General features: G+C 36.7%; 1 protein-coding gene across 3 annotated transcripts in view; it reads left to right on the top strand.

Moving 5' to 3' along the window:
* Positions 1-22,922, top strand: part of ZNF827 (zinc finger protein 827) — a 256,084-nt gene that overhangs the window by 146,184 nt on the left and 86,978 nt on the right. For all 3 annotated transcript variants that reach the window (XM_031942030.1, XM_031942029.1, XM_031942031.1), the window contains one exon: positions 961-1,018. In XM_031942030.1, the coding sequence (XP_031797890.1) occupies positions 961-1,018 (58 nt within the window). The remainder of the gene's footprint in view (positions 1-960; positions 1,019-22,922) is intronic.

Raw genomic sequence — 22,922 nt, 5'->3', positions numbered from 1 at the left:
ATTTCTATAGATACTTCAAAGAAGCTATTGAGCACTCTGACAAGTAGGGGCAGGGGCCAAGCATTTGAACTGGATTGCAAAGGCCAGAGTTCAACTTTTGTGTTCCCGAGAGCTAATTAAATAATTTCTGACAGCCACTAGATACAGACCTCAAGACAAAGTAAGGGAGGGTTCACCCCCTTCTTGTCTAATGATATTTTTTGTCACATGTGACATTTATCAGAATAAGCATTCCTTGGCTGCAGCATCAAGAGGTCTTGAGACTGGGTTGTTTTTGTTTTTGTTTTTTTAAATAAATCCCCTCTCCAAAGAGGGCTGACGATACAGAATACTTAAAGGTTGTCATCGTCAAAGTCGGGTGCTGAACGGGGTTGCCACCAAGGCAGTTTTCCTGCTGAATCAGAGCAATTCAGAAATGTTCAAGCAGGAGCAAAAAAATCTAGCAGAAAACACCTTCATCTGCCCAAGATGAGATTGCAATCCATTTCCCTGCTGCCCCCCATTTTTAAAAAACAAACTCTTTGCTATCTTTGGATTCAGGTTCAAGGAGTATTTAGGCAAGTAGGTTCTGACTTCATTTGATTATTGACACATTACCCTACCAAACTAATATGTTTTGTATTTAAAAAGGACAAACTGTGATACTTCCCAGTAGCAATCATCACTGACAAAGGAGAGAACTATTAATTCAATATGGGAAGCAACAATGGTTTAGTGGGAAACAGTAGAATATTTAGAGTTGGATGATTTAGGTTCAGATCTCAGTTTTGTGGTCTTAAGTAAGTTGCCCCTTTAGCCTTAGTTTATTCATCTATAAAGTGGGGGATTTAGAACTTTTAGCTCTAAATCTGTGATCATTTATGATAACACAATTCTCCGATCTTATTTTTGTCTAAAGCTAGGGGGGGAAGGTGAGTTGCTCTCTATTATAAAAAATAGTCTTACTCTTTCTTCTTACAGAAAAGGTGAGCAAAGAGCACAATCATACAAAGGAGAATACCATCCGGACCACCACCAGGTAAGTGTAATACTCATCTTTCTGACTAGCTTATGCACTTAAGCACTTTATTTTTATGCTGTGTACCTCATCATAGTACCCCAACTCTCTAGCCCCTGGTTAATTGTTAGTTGTCACATGTCCTGCCATATCAAACCAGTTCTGAAGTCTGCTAGAAAAAGCAGAGGGATGGGAGTCTAGAGAACTGTGATCTTGAACCTGCTTTGCCAAGGCTATAGCTTCAGGCCTGACACTTCACCTCAGTCCAATTCAACAATTACCTTTTTAGTGTCTACTGGGCTTTGCGCTGGGCCTAGGAGGAGCTATTCTTTCATTCAAACAACTTGCAATCTACTAAAGGGGGAAAAAAGCAAGAAAGTAAATAATAAAATTGATTCAAGGTAATTGCATGGGTGAGAGAGACTAACAGATGGATAAACTGACGAGAGATGAAATATGTCAGCTGTGGGACTTGAATGCAGAATCAGAGAATCAGAGAGCTGGAAGGAACCCTGACAGCCACTTAGTATAACCCTTATTTGAAAGGAATCTCCATTTTTACATACCCAACAAGGGGTCATTTCAACCACTGGTTAAAAGCCTACAAGGGAAAGGATCCCACTTCTTGATAATTCAAATTGTTAGTAGCTTTCACTTAGCTTCTCTCCTGGTTCTGTTCTCTGGATCTAGACAGAACAAAGGAAAACACCCTTAATGTGACATTATTCCAAATATTTGAAAACAGTTCTCATTGTTCCCTGAATCTTCTCTTGGGTAAGCTAAACATGGCCTGTTTCTTCATGGGACTCATGGGATTTGGACCAAAGCTGTGTTACATTTTGGTTGCTCACCAGTTTATCAGAGTCCTTCCTGGCTCCCAGGCTAGCCCTGGATCCAAAATGGCATGTTGCATCTCACAGAAAATAAATAAATACAAAGGGATGATAATCATTATCATAAATAATTTTGGAGAGGGCTAGTAGAGCATAGTCAACTTTGAGGAACTCTTCCAGTGTGAAATTAAGTCTTTCACCTGTAAAGAGAAGACCTTTTTGTCACGTGGTGCTGGGAGTTACTACTTAGGGAATGATATTGAGCTTCTAGCTGTCATTTTTCTTTGCCTCATTTCTTGGTTATATACAGACAAGACTCACTGTGTATTTAGTTCCTAGATGTTGAAAAATTTCATCCCTGTCATAAATTAACCAGTCACCTGGCATTCATTAGGCATCTACTATTTGCTAGCGATGTGCTACGAGTTAACAAAGAAAAGCAAAACATGGCCACCGAGCTCACAGAGATCACTGTCTAAGGGAGGGACAACATTAAACAATTCTGTATGACAAGGATATATGCAACATAAATTGGGGTAGTCTCAGATTCAGAAACACTGGAAGAGACTTCTCAAAGGAGGTGAGACTTGAAGGAAGGAAGCCAGGGAAGCAAGGAAGCAGAACTTCTCCAAAAGTACCTTGACAGACTTCCATGGAGTATCAAACCAGAAGCCCTTTTGATCCTTGACATCAACCCATCAATTTTTAAGTTGACAAAGATAGATTGCTTTAAAATAGGGAGTTAATGCCAAAACAAGCAAAACTAACAGTAAGCCACTCAGTACTAGAGGCTTTGGTTCCTGGGTACAGAAAGAAAGGACTAGATAACCTTTGAGAAATTATTGTAGAACTTTCAATGATCTAACTATTCTCTTCTATATTTTTAAAAATATTTTTAAAAATCACTAAGTTTAAATACCATTAAAAGAATTTCCATATGTAAATCAAAATGTGCAAGAAAATAGGACAATATGTGAAACTCTGAGTTCTACTTCATATCACAACTCAAAAGTACATAACTCTACACTTTCATTTCAAAGCAGTTCTGCTTGTCATATTACTAATTGAACTTCCTTTGGGTGGATTTAAAGCATCATCATCATCATTATTATTTTTTTTTCTTTTTTTTTTTTCTTTTTTTTTTATTTAATAGCCTTTAATTTACAGGATATATACATGGGTAACTTTACAGCATTAACAATTGCCAAACCTCTTGTTCCAATTTTTCACCTCTTACCCCCCCCCACCCCCTCCCCTAAATGGCAGGATGACCAGTAGATGTTAATTATATTAAAATATAACTTAGATACACAATAAGTATACACATCATCATTATTATTACAATATTTCTAACTCCACCTTTCATTAACTTCCCTTTCTTCCTCCTAATTAATAAAACACAAAAGTCTTCCATATTTTTAATACTGATATTCTCTTGATGCCATATAAAGTGACATATAGATATACATATGTATGGTAGATAGCATCTATATCTATCTATATATATATATACACATATATAGACATACACATATAGATATACACACACATATGTATATGCATATACGTATCTCACTGAACACCATGATCTACTAGGTAATCTTCATCTACTTGGGTTTCTCTGTATAATTTGTTCTGCCAGAATTTTTTAGGTGGGCACTGGTTTTGTCCAGAAAACTGTAGTGATCTAGGACTTGCTGTTACCAGTATAACAAGTAAAGGATGTTTTCAAAGAAATGTTTAATATAAAACAGTGTTGCTCTGTATGGTGAAAGCAAGAGATACCTGGTACCGGCCCTATCCACTATTCTTGGAATATTGAGGGAAAGCAAGAATGATCCCTACCATGTTAGATAGACCACCTGCAGCAAACTTAAAGTTATGTAATCACAGATTTTGAGAGGAGCACAGCACTTCAGCAGCCATCTAACCCAATTCATATGTAAAAGTATCTTCCCTGATACTATACTCTATGATAGTCTTCCAGCTCCTGTTTGAACCACTCTGAAATTGGAGAACATATCACCTCTCAAGCAGCCCATCCCCACTTTTGAACCATCTGGAATGTTAGAATGTTTTTCCTGAAGTCATGTTAAAATTTTCCTCTTTACACCTTCCACTTCTCCTGGTTCTGCTCTCTTGAGCTAAACATTCCAAGCCTACTTCCTCTATATGACAGCTCCAATACTACACCACAGCTCATATATCCCTTCTGGGTCTTCTTTTCTCTGAGCTCCAAATATCAAGTTCCTTAAATGAATTATCATGTGCCATAGACATGAAATCCTTCATCCTCCTAGTATCCCTTCTCTGAAGGCTTTCCAGTTTATCAATGTACTTCTTAAATCATGGTTTCCAGAACTGAACACCAGTACTCTAGATAAGTTAGAAACATCCATATCAGTGAGATCATAGATCCATTTCGTCCATCCTCTAATTAATGTGATATGACTACAAATCATGGAATACTGCAATCTCTTTTTTAAAAATATATTTTATATTTTATTGTTAAAGCAATTTTAAACATTTTTTAAAGTTCTATCCCTTCCTCCTCTCCTCACTTCTCAAAATCATTTTTAATGCAATAGTATTTTACTTTTTCAATTAAATGTAAAGATGATTTTCAACATTTATCTTTTTAAGATTTTGAGTTCCAATCTTTCCTCCCCTCTTCTCAAGACAGCAAGCAACTTAATAATATAAGTTATCCATGTACAGTGATTTTTAAAATATTCCAATATTAGTCATTTTGTGAAAGAAAAATCAAAACAAAAGGGAAAAACCATGTTTCTAAAACAAATCAAAAAAGGTGAAAATGGTATTGTGGCCTCTTAAGAATCAAAACAATAAATGATCCAGAGGATATTGGCAAAAATGCATTGTAATGGATTAATAGGATTAAGCATTACAACTGATGACCTATTCAAAAGAAATGGTACAGAACAATTTGACCAAACTCAAATAGAAACTGGGGCCCACTAATCCATACATAAACATTCCTTGGGGCCTCATATTGACTTAGTTTTAAATGTAATATTATCTATGCTTTATTATATTTTTATTTATTTTAAAAATATTTCCCAATTACATTTTAATCTGGTTTGGGCTGCACTTGGAAAGAGTATGCGTTCCATATTTTATACCATGAGTGTAAAATACATCATCAAAACCATGTATAACTGGGAAAAGAGAAAGCCAAGATCCTGGTGAGAGTAGAGTATAATAGATGCACACCCCAGTGCTAAACTGTGCCCAAGAAATACTGTGTAACCTGGAAGAAAGCCTCCGGTGTGTTGGGTAGATTTCCTATGGAAAATTTAGTGGAAGGATATTGGCAACAACAGTACTGGACAAGAAGGCATAGAAGGCATAGCTGGTTTCAAGTTTGTACCAGTAAAGGAAATTACCTTAATAAAAAGATCACAGTTGCATTGAGTTTTTACCTGAAGCCTGATTTAGCTGTATCTTGGAAATTTGAATATGCTCTTCCATTATTCATTTTCTTTAATTAGTTTTATGATTTGTTTTTTGACCCTACTCATTATATAAGATTCCATTGTTAAGTCTCCCATTGGGTATGCTTCTCTTGTTGTGATCTCTGAACCAATTATTATTTTTTATTATGTTATGGTCTGCAAAGGATGTATTATTAACTATTTCATCCTTTTCACATGTATTTGCCATACCTAGCATATGGTCAGTTTTTTTGTAAAAGTTCTTTATGGTCCTAGGAAATATATATAAATATATATATATATATGTGTGTATATATATATATATTATTTTGCTCATCCATTTAGAAGCTGCTTTAAGTCTTCTAATTCCAGTTTCTCCAGCAATTTGCTTAGTTCCATATTTTCCTTTTGACTAACCTTTCAATTAAACTTATTCAAAACTGAAAGAGGAATATTAAAGTTGCCTGTTACTATCATGTTACTGTATATGTCTTCTGGTAGCTCAGATAAATATTTTCTTTATGAATTTGGATGCTAGGACATTTGGAGCATATAGGTTTATTACTGATCATTGGTTTGTTGTCTGTAGTTTCTTTCAGCATAATATAGTTTACTTGCTTATTGCTTTTTTTTTTTTGAATGTTTTTGCTTTGTCAGTTAGTATGAGTGAAACTTCTACTTTTTTGGATACACATGATGCATGATAAATTTTCCAAATCCTCTCAGTTTTGGTTTATGTATATCTTTGGTTTTGTTTTTATTTATTGATCTATTTTAGCTTCTTTTCAATTGAGTTTCAAATTCTCTCCCTCCTTCTGAACCCTCTCTCACCTACTAAGAAGCAAACAAAATGATATAATTAATTATACAAGTGAAATTGTGCAAAGCATATTAAACATAACAAAAAAGCAAAATAAAAATAAATCAAGCAAGAATATTATACTTCAGCTTAACACTCAGGGTTCATTCTATCTCTGAAGAAAAATAGCAATTTTTGATCATGAGTCTTCAGGAAATGTCCTAGATCATTGTCAGAATAGTGAAGTCTTCCACAGTTGATCATCATTATAACATTCCTGTTATTGTGCAAGATGATCTGTTGGTTCTTCTCAGTTCACTTTGCATCAATTCAAAGAAGTTTTGCCATGTTTTTTCTAAAACAACTCCCCTTATTATTTCCTATAGCACAATAGCACTCCATCACAGTCATAAGCCACAACCTGTTCAGCTATCTCCAAATGACGATCAGCCTCTTGATTTCCAATTCTTGCCAGTACTAAAAGATCTTCTATAAATATTATTGTACATATAGGTCTTTTTCCTTTTTTTAATCTCTAAGATGCAGACCTAGTGATAGCATTGGTGGGACAAAGGGCATGCACAGCTTTGTAGCCCTTTTGTCATAGTTCCAAATAGTTTTTCAGGATGGCTGGACCTGTTCATAACTCCACCATCAGTTTATTAGTGTACTTTTTTTCCCCTCATCTCCTCCAGCACTTGTCACTTCTGATAGGAGTAAAGTGTTACTTCAGAGTTGTTTTAATTTGAATTTCAATAGTGATTTAGAGCATTTTTTTCATATGACCGCAGTCTAAAAACTGCCGGTTCCTATTCTTTGACCATTTATCAATTGAGAATTGGCTCTTGTTTTTATAAATTTGACCCAGTTTCCTATATGTCTGAGAAATGAAGTTTTTATTAGAGAAATTCAATGTAAAAAATTTTGATGTTACTTCACTGGTCTATGGTATCTTTTAGCAAAAAATAGTTTTTCTGATTATCTCTTTTAATTAGGCCTATTTTAGCTTTGTCTGAGATCTTAATTGCTATACCTGCCTTTTTACTTTTTTAAAAAATTTTTTATTTAATATTTTATTTTTCCTCAGTTACATGTAAAAGCAATTTTAACATTCATTTTTTAAAACTTTGAGTTACAGATTCTTTCTCTTCCTCCCTTGACTTTTTTACTTTAATAAAAGCATAATAGACTCTACTCCAGCCCTTTATTTTGACTCTGTATGTGCCTTTCTGTTTTAAGTGTGTCTCTTGTAAACAGCCCATTGTTGGGTTCTGCTTCCTAATTCTTTCTGCTAACTGCTTCCATTTTGTGGATCAGTTTGTCCCATTCATATTCATAATTATGATTACTGTGTATTTCCCTCCATCAAATTTTCTTCTTTTTCTTCTTCTTGTTTTTTGGCTGGGGGTAGAAGGGAAATCATTCCAACATAATAAAGTTTACACTGATATCCTCTGTCTACATAGACTCATTTTAATTGCTCTAATAATGGTAAAGTTCTTAGGAGTTACATTTATTATCTTCCCATTTAAGAATATAAATGGTTTAACTTTATTGAGTCTCTTAGATTACTCTTTCATGTTTACCTTTTTATCTTCTCTTGAGTCTTGTGTTTGAGTGTCAAATTTTCTATTCAACGCTGGTCAAGAATGCTTGAAAAAAAAAATTCCTTATTTCATTGAATATCCATCCCACCCCCAAAAATTATATCCAGTTTTGCTAAGGTTGTCATTCTTGGTTGTAATCCTAGAATCTTTTGACTTATGGAATATCATATTTCAGGTCCTTCCCTCTTTTTATGTACTATTGTTGTTCAGTCTTGTCTTATTCTTCTTGAACTATAGGATCATATGGTCTATGGATTATCTTGGTAAAGATACTGGAGTGGTTCACCATTTCTTTCTCCAGTAGATTAAGGTAAAGAACAGTTAAATGACTTGTCTAGGGCCAAATTTGAACTCAGGCTTTCTTGATTCTAGATCTAGTGTTTTATCCCCTAAGCTACCTAGCTGCCTCCTTTCTTTAACCTGAAAGCTGCTAAATCTTATGCAAAACTGACTGTAGCTCCATGATATTTGAATTATTTCTTTCTGGCTGCTTTCAATATTTGACTATAATGTTTCTGGGAGTTTTCATTTTGGAGTCTCAGGGAGTGATTGGTGGATTCTTTCAATTTCCATTTTACCTTCTATATATGTTATCATGGAAGATTTTCTTTATAATTTTTTTTAAAAATATGATTGTAGGCTCTTTTTCTAATCAGACTTTACAGTTCAATAATTCTTAAATTATCTCTCCCTGATCTATTTTGAGGCCACTTGTTTTTCTGTTGAAATATTTTATATTTTATTTTCTTTTCATTTTTTAAAATTTGTTTTGTTGTTTCTTGAAATTATTTTCTTCAGTGAGCTTTTATATCTCTTTCAATTTATCTAATTTTCATATTTAAGTTCTTTTCATCAGTGAATTTTTGTGTCCCTTCTATTAGGCTGGTTCTGTTTTTTAAGATTTTTTTCCAATTTTAGGGGCCTCTTTTACTAAGCTATTAATTCTCTTTTCATAATGTTCTCACATAACTTTCATTTCTTTTCCCAATTTTTCCTCTACCACTGTTATATCTGTCTTTAACTTTTTCAGGAATTCTTTTTGGGCTTGGATCCTATTAACATTTTTCTTTGAGTCTTTTCTTGTAGTTGTTGCCATATTATTGTCTTCTTTTGAATTTATGTCTTGGTCTTCCCTGCCTCTATAGCAGCTTTTTATGATCATTTTGTTGTTATTTGCTCAGTTTTTAAGCCTATTTCTTGACTTTGAACTTTATGTTAAAGTTGGTTTCTTTTCACCCTAGGAAGCTTCAGGTGTGTGTGTGTGTGTGCGTGTGTGTGCGTGTGTGTGTGTGTGTGTGTGTGTACGTGTGTGTGTGTGTGTGGGTGTGTGGGTGTGTGCTGCAGCTTTCAGAGCTAGTTCTGGGTTCCTGAAAGTTTTTGGTGCTTCCAAGATGATGTGATCTGAAAAGAGGTGTGGGTACTGCTTTCCTGGTCTGAATTCTGGTGTTTATCCAGGAAGAGCTCCTGCTTGCACTTCTCTCCTTCAGCCATAAATCAAGTGCTCCTCCCTCCCTTGGAACTGTGATCAAGGGACCTGCTCCCTTGTGACCAACCACAAGTGCTCCCCGCCCCCCCCCCCCCGGACTGTAACTAGAACTATTTATGGGCAATAGAATTGCCAATCCACATCAGGTATCCCCAGTGCCAGCAAAGTGTCCCCTGCTATCTCTTTCTGACCAGTTCTCTGAACCCTTTAATCTTCTCTCTGAGCTGAGAACTTCCTAAACTGCTGCTTCTACCACCACTGTAACAGCTACCTCCAAGGCTTACAGCCAGTGTTCCTACTGTACTCTGGGACAGCTTCCATTCCACTTTTACAACCTCTCCTGCCAACCTTCTACATTTTGTTAAGCTAGAAAAATGTCTCACACCGCTCATTTTTGGCTTTGCCTCTACAAAATTTGATTTAAGGACTTATTTTAAAGTTGTTTTTAGGGGAGTGTTGGGAGAATTCAGCTGAGTTGGTGCCTATACTTTGCCATCTTGGCTCTACTACCCCTCCTTTGTTTTTAAAATGTTTTTTATAAGCAATAAATTGTAGGGATTTGTTTTTTCTTCCAACCCATAACACACTTTTGTTTGTTTGTTTGGGGGTTTTTCTGGATTATTCAATCAATTCAAATTTAAAGTTATGAAAGTTAGGTTTATATTTTCCTCCATTTGTCTCTAATATTGGAGTTTTTCAGGTTATGATTTTTTTCTTTCAGTACTGTTTTCTTTCAATTAATTTACCTTAATCTTTATTTTTAAGCAATTCTGTTCCCGCTGGCTTTTCCCCTCTCACCTTGTCTCTTCCTGTTTGTAACCTCTTTCCCTTTGAAGTTTTACTTATTAGTTCCGTTTTCTTGCTTGCTTTTTTCTGGTTATATAGTTCTTCCCCACTTCTTCCCTCTTTTCCCTTTCAATTATTACAGTTCATTAGGTTTTTTTTTTATTTCATTTTTGTGCCCCTTTCCAAAAAAAGATTTTTCTCACTTTCTTCTTTATTGATCTTCTCAAAAATCCTCATTCTCTGACTCATGACCTTATAATTATCTAGATTCTATTTTCATATAATCAAAACTTCCAAGGAATCCCTTCTAAATTCTCCTCCTTAGGTAGTTTCTTCCACTGCCTTTGAAAGCTTGCCCTACAGAATCCCCTTTTCCATTATGCCTCACTGCCACAACAGGGCTTATTATTTTACATGATGGAGAGGATAATACTCTATGGTAGTACCCTTCCTCTGCCATACCCCCCAATTTTGTAGCTCACCTCTCTTTTACCCTTCCCTGTTACCTTTTTTCCTCATTTGCTTCAACCCAAGGGTCCATCCCTTCCTTATTTCCCGGCTGCCAGTTGCCCTCAAGAGTTCTACCTTCTTCCATGCTAAGGTAGGATGCATGGACATTTTAAGCATCAAATCCCTCAGTCCATACTCAGCACAAGATCCCCATTCCCCTTTACAGATCAGTTCTTTTCATCTATAGGAGCATTCATTAAAAATTCCTTCCCACCACCAAATCAAATCCCTCTTCAATTCCTCCCCTACTTCCTTGCAGGCTTTTGTCTTCCTGAGACTACATGGCTCACCTTCTATTTATTCTTAGCCCTCAGTTTGACCACAGCACATCATACATTCCTTCCTGCCTCTTGACATTCCCTTCCTCCTTTTTTGTATAGTTCTATATTATAAAGAAAAAAATTGATTTACCTGTTGGCAGAATGTTGCCAAATTCTCTCCATGATGTTTTGTCTTCTTCTTCACTCTTACTTCCATCAGGTTTCTGCTTTTATTCCTGTGTACATTTAGAAAGAAGTCTCTTCCTGGTCTCTCTGTTGTCATTTTGCTGCTATAGCTGTTCTTGGCTGCTGCTTTCCTTCCTCCTGATTTTCTAATGTTTGGGGTATTTGAGAAGCAAATAATCTCTTCTGATCTGGTTTTCTTTCTCAAAGATGTTTCAAACACTTCTTTATCATTGAATATCTACCTTTTTTCATTTATGGTTAAGCTCAGATTTGCAAGGGAGATCACTCTGAGCTCAGTTGCTCTTAAGAACACATTATTCCATTCCCTCCTACATTTTCTAGTGGGCTCAGAATAGTCTTATGTTGTGTAAATTTCCTTTCATTAATATGCAAAGATTTTTCTCCTGATGGCTTGCAGAACTTGTCATTTTTTAATTTAATTGAATTTAGCCACTATGTATTTTGGAATTTGCAGCCTTGTTTTTGTTTTGTTTTGTTTTTTCTGGTGGTAATCTATAAATTCTTTCCATTGATATTTCATTTTCTGTGTTCAGAAATTATGGGCAGTTCTCTTATTTTATTCATGCATTATGATATTAAGGTTTTTGACTTGTCATGCTCTTCTTGGAAACCGAAGATCCTTAGGTTTTTCTCTATGCATCCTCTCTTTGAGATCAATATATTTTAGCATATTTTCCTAACGTTCTTGTTTTTTGCTTTTCTTCTTCTAGATTGTCCTTTACTTCTGTATATTTGTACTCCCAATCTATTGTTCTCTTTTTTGTTTCTTTGCTAAAACTTGCCACTGCAGATTCCAGTTTTTCTATTCTGCCCATTATTTTTGCTTCTGAGGTCATAAATTCTGATCTTAACAATTCTCTTTTCTCTTTTGCACCACTTAGGAGCAGTGTATTGTGGTCCCATATGCTCTTTAAATTCTACAAGATCTTCTGTCTCATCAAGTATTGAATCATGTTCCTTTGTTTTGCAGTATTTATTCATGGATGTCTAGATTCATTTATTTGATCTGGAGACCATATTTCTTTCTGCTATTAATGATTCCTTGTCAAATTATTTGCTTCTGTTCAAAATCTTTGAGTTTTCTTCTTCCTGAAATTTTTAATAATTTCAGTCTTTTTTCCCCTTATTTTCTCCTATTACTCACTTTCTGAGTCTCTGACTCACTCCCAGAATCTCAGAGCAAAGGTTTAGCCTTAACCCATGCTGGGCAATTTATGGAACACCAGCCTGAGTCTTCACCACAAATGTCTTTTGGGTGGACAGAATTGGCCCCAGCTGGATGTTGGATGCTTTCCCTTGGACTTACTGGGGTGTCACATAGCACCCTACCCACACACACTCACGCTGTATCCTGTCTTGGTGCCCTTTGCTGTTCCCTGCGTTCCTCAGTCCTTTGGTCCAAGACTGGCAGTTCAGAGAATTGCTACGTGGGCACTGTTGTGTTGATTTTTATAGTTTGGTTTTCTGAGGCTGGGGGGATGGGAATAATAGAATGTAGAATAGGATGGTGAGCATTATTTCCAGCTCAGACACACATCTTGCTCCTTTCCCTCCTTTCCTGGCTCTCCTGCAGAGATCTTTTGCAGCGCAAAATGCCGTCCATCACACTGCTGGCTGCATGGCCCCATTAGCACTCATTGTCTGGATGGCCACAGAGGCCAATTGGCTATCTGTCCTAGTCCAAACAGGTCTCCATGGCCCTGCAAAGACAGCAGAGAGGTGGAGTATAGAGTTGAGTTCAAATTTGTATGTGTGGGGGGGTCTAAGTGTGGGTATGGGGGGGGAAGGTGTTTGGGAAGGGGCTAATTAAGCCTCACTGTGGAAAGTGAAGCACATGAGGAAGGGTCTGAGTGAGCTCAGAATAGAGGCTAGTTCACAGGTTGGTGGATTTATTTTTACCTTCTTTTAGATTCTTGTCTTTGTACATGATTTCAGTTTTGGAGAAAGTTGGAAGGTCAATGACATCAGAGGAAATGTCCCAACCTCTCTCTTGTTTATCACATGACCCAAATGTCACCTTCTCCGACACACGGAGGTGCCAAAGTTTGGTTCCTACAATTATAAACAGGAAGAAAAGACTGAGTTCCCTTTCTCGGGGTGTAGGGTGAGGATTGGAGAATGTGGTATTATTTGTGCTATCTCCCATGGGTTCTTAGGCTTCACAGATACTGTTCTATTTTCATCTTTGTATCTCAGGCACTTAGCACAATGTTGGCACATAGTAGGTACTCAATGAATGCTTGTTCATGATTGATTGTGAACTGAAAAGGACATGAAATCATCTGGTCCAATATACAGAAGTAAAGAACAAGAGAAGAAGAAAAGCAAAAAACAAGAACTTTAGGGGGAAAATATGTTCATTATGCAAGTAAAACAATTTCTTTTAGGAAACAGAGGGCAAGAAAAAAGTGACTTATTCAATCAAGGTCACACAGGTAATGAGTTGAGTAGCATTCTTTCAAAACCCTTGGCTCATGTTCTATTTTTTCTTCTTTTAATTGGAACTTTTGATTAGTATCAAATAACAGATACTTGATACTAATCAAATAAAACAACACCAACTTGCATAATACAGGGCTTTCCAGGGCAAAGGACCAGGTATTAATGCAATAAAAGTATGGTGATGGCTTTTCCCAGTATAGAAGCACAAGTGTGGAAGATAGTTCTAGTAGTACTAAGTATTCATGCTTAGTTGAGAGACAAGGATAATAGACAGTTATTAAATTGACTCTCCAAATGGAACTCTACCCCAACCTTAAAACTCCCTGGTAAAGACACCGAGAACAAAGGAACTTTCTAGTTGATCAAGTGGGAGGGAAATTACTTTCAATTTTCTCCATATGATTCTGTATAAGCCTGACTCTGTAATCAAATTTGATGATATTCGAGCACTATTGGTATCTGTATGTGATGTTATTTATAAAACTGAGTATGGTTTTATGATTATAGGAATAAATGTTTCCTGGGAAAAGGAAAGAAGGAAGACTGTAGGTGGCCAAGAGAACATACTATAAGGCTCAGGCAAAGAATGTCTTTGACTTTGAATTTACTTTGGATTGCTGCCAGAGATTTTTTTTAGAATTTTTTTTCCAAAACTGAAGGAATCCTTACTCTTTTGTTGCTAGAAGGTGATGAATAAGGAGTAATGCAAATTATCCCTATTCCCAAAGTTTCTTTTTTTAAAAAAAAATAGGAAAACCTGGAAGATTTTAATTTCATTGTAACTGAATTCTTGATCCACTGAGCCAGATCTGTGACTTTTTTCATATGTGCATGGAGCCTCCAACATAGAAACTTCCTGCTTCGATGCAAATCAACAGCTCCTTTGTAACTTAGAGACTTCCTTAGATTACTGAGAGTTTAAGTTACCTGCCTCGTCCCACAACTTATATGTATCAGCAGCTAGACTTGGACCTCAGTCTGAGGTCAACTCTATCTACCATACTATATCACCCCTCTTCTTACACATATTTATAGAACTGACTTCTCAACATCTCCAGTACATTTTTAAAATCACTTTACAGCTTTCCTTTTCATTGCTAAACTAATTCCCAGCTCTCTCCTCTAACTATTCATACTGTTTCCTTTATTTTCACCTTTTTTTTCCCACATGAAATAAATTATCATGGCACTCCCTACCAAAAAGCCTTCTTATCCTGTGTCAACTAATATTGGGAAAGAAAAAAGTGTTCTTATTCATTGTGTTACAGTGTCTTGTTTCAATGATTATGTCATTTTGAGGCCCTTTTGGAAGGTGATTTCTGATTGAGATCGGGATTCTCACTTGACACATATGAAGCTAGCTCTTAAGGACAGCTTATAATTCCTTCCAAAAGAACCTTGAGCAAACATCAGAGTTTCCATGTCTTGACTTCTTTCAGTGTTTAGTCCAGTGACTGGGTAAAGGATTTCCTTTTTCCAGTTTCTCAGAAGAAGCTGACTGTTCAGAAGCACTGCCCGGAGTGGTTGGTAATTTAGTTTTGATTTCCATTTTGTTATTGGATTTGCCTAGATGCAGTTATAAGAGTGTAGTTTTTAAGGTGAATCTCTGAAATTTGCCCTCAGCAGAGTCCAAAAAAACCTTGCCAGAAGTGAAACCTTGAATTTCTTTGTTTAGTGAATTCTTGATTCAAATATGATTCAAAAAGAAGTGTCTTTGATTAATTTAAAAAAAAAAAGTTTCCCTTCTACTTTAGTAAATATTTTTCTATCACTATAATTGTTTAACACTCTTTTATAATTCCTGCTACCCCCAAATTTAAGATGGTATGGACATAGTTTGGTCTTCCATTGGTCCCTTACTGAGGTACAATCAAAATGGAAACAACTTTTAGGATCATCGGATTTAAAACTAGAAGGTATATTTTAGGTCATCTGCTCCAGCTTCCTTAAATTCAAACATTATAACAAAGCTAAACATTTTCTGTTTATAGTAACCAATCCTATTCCTTGATTAAAAAAAAAAAAAGAAAAGAGAATGTACTGGTCTCCTTTTATTGAAGAGAATGATGTGAGATTCAATCACTCAGTTGGTGATTTTTGCTTACCTAATTTTCTTTGTTGCAAGAAAAGTGAAACTCATTGATTGAGAGGTTGGAGGAGTTATATCTAGAAATAATCAAGATGTTTTTTTTAAAAAAGGCATCCATAAAACTTTTTTTTGAAAAAGTCAACATTTTTCTCATTTAACAGAAAGTGAAACCATGGCTCAGAAAGTGGAACTGACTTGTCCAAAGTCATACTAGTCAGATTGAAAGTAGTAAGGACTAGAATTCCAGATTCAGGCATAGAAAGAATTTATATAGGCTTTTTCTTAATGATCTATTGTCCAAGGGTTAGTCATCCGTGCCTCTGACTTCACTGTATCTTTTCTGTTCTGGCAAATTTTTCTTTCCCATTTTGTGGTTTATTATTATTATCATCATTGTGACTTATTATTTCACATAGTGAAAGGGAGAAGACAAAAATATTTCATTCCAGTGTTTCATTCTGCTACTTGGTTTTATTTATTTTTTAATATTGGCAGAAATGGAAGATGAAATTAATATCTACTAAATTTGGGGATTACCTGTGATTTTTATTTACCCCAGCCTTTTTTAAACACAGATCATTGACTTGGTTGTACACAGTTCTCTATTGGCAGTGTTCTGAGAACTGATTTTGAGAATTTCTAAGCTTTTGCTCTCTGAAAAGCTTTTCCTCTGCCATAGAAAACAGAATCCCCTCACTGAAAGTGAAGGAGCAAAAAAGACCCACCCAAGTGAGTGATGGAGTCAGCCAAATAGCAACAAGAATCACTGAAATGTGTGACATGGTACAAGAACACCATGTTCTCATCCCTTCCTGGTTTGTGGCCCCAATAAGGAGCACCACAGCTGAAATAACCATTTAGTCAGAACCTCACTATAAATGCTAAAAGAGCAAGACCTTTGATATATGACTCCAGTGCCCAGAAAATCCAATCAAATAGAAAGAAAGTTGAGTTTCCTTTGAGACAGTATACAGATAGAGCTAATGGGATGAGTGTTCTTAATGCCATTCTATCTGACAAATGAGATGGGGTGGAGTGGGGGGAGGGAGAATATGCTAGTGAAAACTACCAACAAAGTTCATAATTCAGGGCAATAAGGACATCTTGAATTTGTTTCTTTTCCAATTGTAAGCCTAGACCCTGTATTTGATTATAGATGAAATACATGATAGGTGATGTCATTAAAATATCTCCTTTTTTTTTTATATGGACCATCACTCTGGCAGATGTTGGATAAAATCGGAATAGGAAAATGGAACCCTAGAGTAAGAATAAGATCAGATAGCTCCTGGCGGGTGAAGGGACATCCACAGTGTTGTGTAACACTGTGAACAGCTAGTGATGGCTGCCAAAAACCCTCTCTTTGTTACTTGTTTTCGTTTTCCCCATCAATAATTCAATGTTAATGTGTGTATAAGATTGCATACCTATAAGAATACTTGTCACACCTAGCTAGCTTTAGTCTCAAGCTCTTAGGTGTTTATCTAACTCTTCCTGCTCTCCATAGCTAGATGAAAGAAATAGTTCAGTTAAAGAGAAATCAGTAAGTGTCATACTTTGTAGAATAGACCAAAATGTAAATTTCCCAATTTCTAGAAATTAAAGGAGGGAATATTTTTGTGTGCTTTGGATTGTACTCTCTACATTACTTAACTAAAATCCAATATTCTCTCAGAAATATTCAAACTCTGATGTTTTCCCAGGAGCTAGATTTGCAAATTTTTTTGTAATGTTGATAAAAGTTAACAGAAAATAAGTCTAATTCCCAGGCACAGAATCTTGGAATTAGACAGATCTCTAGCAACTATTTACTTTATGAAGCCATGTCATATTAACTTAATTCTATCCAATTTCATCAAGAGACATTTAAAGTGTTTCATGTTCTTATGAGGCAAAGATCTTAAATTGGACATTTCAAAATGTAATAGCCCATTTAATCGTGATTACAGAAGAAAGATGATAAAGCACACTTCTAGTTCAGGATGTTACATACGTGGAGGCTGTTTTAGTTGGTTTTTCAATGGAATTTTTTTTCTTTGTTACAAGAACAACTGAAGAAACAGTGGCTAGAGCATTAGGTCTGTAATCAGGAAGAAAAGAATTCAAATCCAGCTTCAGATACTTAGTAACTGTGTTACCCTCAGAAAGTAACTTAATTTCTACCTGAACTGTAGAATGGGGATAATAGAACTTATTTCTTATGATGTTGTAAGAATTAAATTGGATATTTATTAAAATGCTTAGTGTAGTGCCCAATACATAGCAGGCATTTAATAAATGCTTGTTTCCATCCTACAAAGGGGGAAGTTTAAGGGTTAAGATATGGAAAATGACACAATCAGATCAAGAGACATTTATTTCTCCAGTACAATGTACTGGGACCTTCTTGCTTTCACTTGACATCAAGAGAGCACTAGTGAAGTCCTTGTACAATCCACTATGATCCCATACTCTTGCTATGTGGTGAGTCCATCTTTTTCTTTTCTTTTTCATTCTTGGATCAGGCTGTGATTTAATTCCAAAGGGAAGACCCAGTGAAGCAGGACTACCCCCTCTCTCTATCAAGGCAGATTTTGTTCCTGCTAAGTGATAGCTGATCTTAGAAAATTGTTTTAAGTGGCCTAGTTCTTTCTGACACTGAAGCCAATACTCTATCTTCTATGCATCTTTCAAGCCTTTTTAAACTTTTTCAGTCATATATGTCTCTGATGACATTCAACCTTTAGCGTGCTTCTTACTCGAATTTCCTTCTTGATTATAGATCAAAGCTTACTCCATTCCATGACCTTATTTGTGAAGCCCATTTTTAATTCTTCAGAAGCCATTGTTGACCAATGTTCTACAACTCACATCCATTCAGTGATATTAATATTTTTGAAAGCTGAAATGTGAAATTGGAAACTCCTTTTTTATCTCGAATAATCTTAAAGCCAGAGGTTCTTAATATTTTCACTGACTATCCCCAGAATGACATAAAGAACTACACTGGGAATCTTCCATTTGCAAGTCCTCTTTGTACATTGGTTCTACTTGATTTGCTCATCATTTTATAAAAGCTAATCAAATCCTGCAGTTATTTATTAATTGCCTATTATATACAAGACACATAACCTTACTTCTCCCTATACTTGCTACATATAATTATGGTCAAAAATTACAAAGTTAGAACATGAGAAAACTCAGAACCCCTTCTTTTAAGGATCTTGTAGTAGGCTTGGAATTTTTCTTCTTTATTCCACTTTTCCTCTGTCACTCTCCTTCCAACACCTATACACATATATACACATTACACACACACACACACACACACACACACCACACACACACCTCAAACTCAAAATTATTATTCTCATCTCCCTTAGTTCTCTACTTTGAAGTAATTCTCTCTCTTTTTTAACCTAACCCACAGATAGGTGGCAAATTTGAAGGCCTACAAATAAGTATTACAGATAAGTACTGGCTTTGATTCTATTTTCCTAGCAGTGGTTTTCTCTGAAAAATGTCTCTGGTGTTCTTAATCTGCCAAAAATATAATAAATAGTAAGGCAGTGACCTGTGTGGCAGGGTAAGATAGCTGAGCAGTGAGGGGAGGGTAGTTCAGGGAAGGGAAGATTGAGGGATGCAGTGGCTGGGTTTGCTGGCATTTTCAGCCAACTCCCAAGTGCCCAAGAGCCTCTCTGGGCTGTCGGATGAGCTGATCAGCGCTCAGACCCCTCAGCAGACTCACTGGCCCCATTGTCCAGGAGAGTGTGATTCCACCCAAGATCCAGGTCTCTCCGTCTAGGAGGCTGACCTTTAGTGTATCCGGGCCTGCTGGATCCGCTTACTTGGGTCTGCAGTTGGCACAGCCTCCCACACACCCTGGCCTCCTCACAATGCTGCACTTGATGGAGCTTTGGATTGTGTTCCCTGTCCTGAAAAGTTTCCTGGTTCCACAATGGGTAAATGCTAGAATTGGAGGGAAAGGGATCTGTTTCTTGAAAAGTTTTTGTTTTAGGGTGTACCGTATTGGCCCTACTAGGAAAAAAAAAACCTCAAGTGTAAAACAACCTTACTTTTCAAAAAAGAAATTTGAAGAGATTGCTAAAATGTATACGGGACATATCCCATTCCTTCGTGCACTACCCCACCTTGACATGGGCAAAATCAAACTCCCTCCCTTGCCTGAAAATTTTGCCTTCTGAAGTTGGAACTGGTGTTACTGATAACAGGATTTAAATACATTTATTTATTCCTGCATTCTGCCTTTTGGAAGCAGTTGCCTCTGGTTACTGTTTTTCCCAAATGGGTCCTCCAGAAGGACCAGTGCTTCCCCTATCCCAAAGCATTTTAAGGCAGAATATTGATCATCAGATTTTAAACCCCAAATTTCAGTTGATATTCTCTCCCCCTCCCTTCCACCTGTCCTTTCTCTTGGAGCATTCTGCAGCCCCTCCCTGCCTTTGGGTTCAGGGCTGGAGGTGTCTGCCAAGGTGCCCGCCTAGGTGCCCAAGCCGGAAGCAGTGGGAGTTGCTGCTGAGACTCCACGCCTGGGGCCATGGGTTCTTAGGCAGGCTTGCAGGCTCCACGATCCTTGTCCATAAATATAAATTAAGTTTATTTTTTTTAATGTCTTATTTTCTTTAAAAACAAAAATGCACACACTAGATGAGTGTCCACCCACATCAGAGAAGTAGAAAAAAAAAAAAAGGTCCTCCCTCTTCCCCCTTTCCTCTTAGATACCTTCCAAAAAACTAAAGAAAAACAGTCTCAATGCACGCTGCAGGTTGATAGAAGTCTGCCCTCAAGTGGCAACACTGACTAGAGTTCCGTTCTCCCCCACTCCAGCCCTGGATCAGATTGGAGAGAAAAGCTCCAATCTAGGATTTCCAGTTGCTCAAGATTAATTAGCATTGGAATCATTACTGTTCCTGTTTCTTTAAAGGCTTCCAAGCCAAACACCACTGGTAAAAATAGGATTTTCAGACATTGTGGGATCATGGGTCATAAGGAGCTTCTTCATGTGTCCCTAAGTCATTTAACTTTCTAAAACTCAGTTTTCCATTTCTGTAGAATGGCAGTGTGACTAAACAATTAGAATTGAATTTTGGAAGATTGGGACTGAAGTAATAGCTCTGACACATCATGCAATATGACCGCCCAGGGGTCTTCAAACTACGGCCCGCAGGCCAGATGTGGGAGCTGAGGACATTTATGTCCCTCACCCAGGGCTATGAAGTTTCTTTATTTAAAGGCCCACAAAACAAAGTTTTTGTTTTTACTATAGTCCAGCCCTCCAACAGTCTGAGGGACAGTGAACTGGCCCCCTATTTAAAAAGTTTGAGGACCCCTGTGGCCTAGACGATGTAATCTCTCAGTGTTCTCAGCGACTCTTTTAGACTACAAATTGTAAAGCAGATGCCCGACTACTTGGAGGGCATTTTCACACAAGAAGTTCCTGACTGATGAACTCCCAGACTCCCTTCCTTCTTGCCTTCCCAATCTCATGAGAGCTTTAGAAAATTCAAACAAGATCCTGTGGGACAATGCTTTGTCATCACCAAGTCACCATACGTGTAGGAAACCATTTCCTTATTCATGAGGTTCTTCTGAGTTTGTCATCGCTCTTAGTCTGGGATCTTCTTCACTCCCACATAAGAGCACCGACAGCCCCTTTAGCCTCCAAAAGTAAAGTGGTGAAATCTCCTCAGAATTGGAAAATAAAATGACTGTAGTAGCTTCTTTCCTTTTATTTAACTCAGAGTCTGAAATTGTCATCCTCTCACCTGACCTGAGCTATTATTTGGATTAAAGGCTGAGGGGAATTAGAGGAAAAGAAGCTATTGTTAAGAAGGAATGAGCAACTATCACAGAATGTTCCCACCACCAACTTGGGCCTTCCAGTTCCTATTCTGAAAAACAGACAGCTCCATCAACTTTTATTTTTTTCTTTCTTTAAAAAAAAGCCACAGCCTTTTCTAAATGAATACTATAAAGCTACCCTGTCTGTCCCTGTATTTTCTCTGGCTATTTGAAACATATGAAAGAGCCCGTTGAGGTATATAATTTGGTATATATGTTTAAAATGGACAGATATCAGCTATTCTCACCAGATGAGAGAGATCATTTTCCAATTTTCCACTTACTATGGAAAAAGAGAAAGGGGCCTTTGTTGGTAGATAGAACAGTCAGAAACCAGTATATTACTTGTAGGTGATTTGCCTTAAAAGATAATAGAAACCACTCATCCTGAGCTCTTACTTACAGTAGACTTATATTGCATTCTGCACCACAGCAGAACTAAACAAAAACATGACAGAGCTAAACAAACATTTATTACAATGCAAGTTTAATTTTGTTTCCCCCAGCTCACCCCACCCTCACAATTTTCATCCTGCTTTGCTGTTTGTAATCTGTGTCTCTTTCATGTCCCAAGAGTTTTCTTCTTTGTCCTTATGTACCTCCAGAAACCTGAGATCTCCTCAATGAGAACAGCCCTTCCACCTGCGCAGGTTACCAGCCAGCCCTACCTTTTATGTGATTCTTGTTCAAGCTGTCTCACAGATCCTCCACTCCTATTCAACATGCCAGAGGCATTCCTCTAACTCTTTAATATGCTGTGAATCCCAATATACTTTGGACTCTGTCGTTATCCCTAGTTTCTGCTGTATAACTGATCCACCTCCTTTTGTGATCATATTTCTTAGATGTCCTCCTACAAACTCCTGCATATACTCATTGTTGGGTTGGTGCCGCGACTTGTTTGTTATCATTCCAGTTTCGTTTGTGAATGCTCTTGGGTTAATGTTATCTTAGTTGGAATTCACGCCAAGCTTCCTGTAGGCTTGCCTTTTTTTTCCTCTATTATTTTTCATTGTTTTAATGAGGTAGCATTGCTTATAATATTCTTCTATCATCCTCCTTAATATTTTATAAATGAATTTGCATTCCAAATCATTATTAGCCTCTGACTGCTATTGTGTCTCTGCTTGGCATGGACATCAGTTATCAGACATTTATTTATATCAGTTGAACTTGTGTAGGGAATGGTGATGATCAAGATCAATATTTCTGCCTTTTTCTGTTTCCTGTTTTTCAACATCAACAGCTTATTTTAATAGGTTGGGTGACACAGTCAAAGTTATCCACAATGTCTTCTTGCAGTTCCTATCCTGTCTTTCAATTTTATCTTGATTTTGACCTTTGCTTTAACTATTTAATGGTCTACCTGCATTTAAATAACTGAATCTTCTTTGCATTTCACATTGATAATAGCATTTCTTATCGATTAAGATATATTCAATTTTTTGGTGTTCAACATGTTCAAAGAAGGCTTCCAATTTTCTTCCTTAAGAGGAATTCTATAATATACAGTTGTGGTTTTTTTCTAAGTGCTAAACAAGCCTTTGGTTTCTACTGCTCCTTAAACCTGAACTGTGTCAGGACATAAATAGAAAAATATAAAAAATAAA

The sequence above is a fragment of the Sarcophilus harrisii genome, chromosome 6 (genome assembly GCF_902635505.1).
Source record: "Sarcophilus harrisii chromosome 6, mSarHar1.11, whole genome shotgun sequence".
Taxonomy (NCBI): domain Eukaryota; kingdom Metazoa; phylum Chordata; class Mammalia; order Dasyuromorphia; family Dasyuridae; genus Sarcophilus; species Sarcophilus harrisii.
The sequence above is the reverse complement of the archived record's forward strand: the minus strand, read 5'-3'. Positions and strand labels throughout refer to the sequence as shown.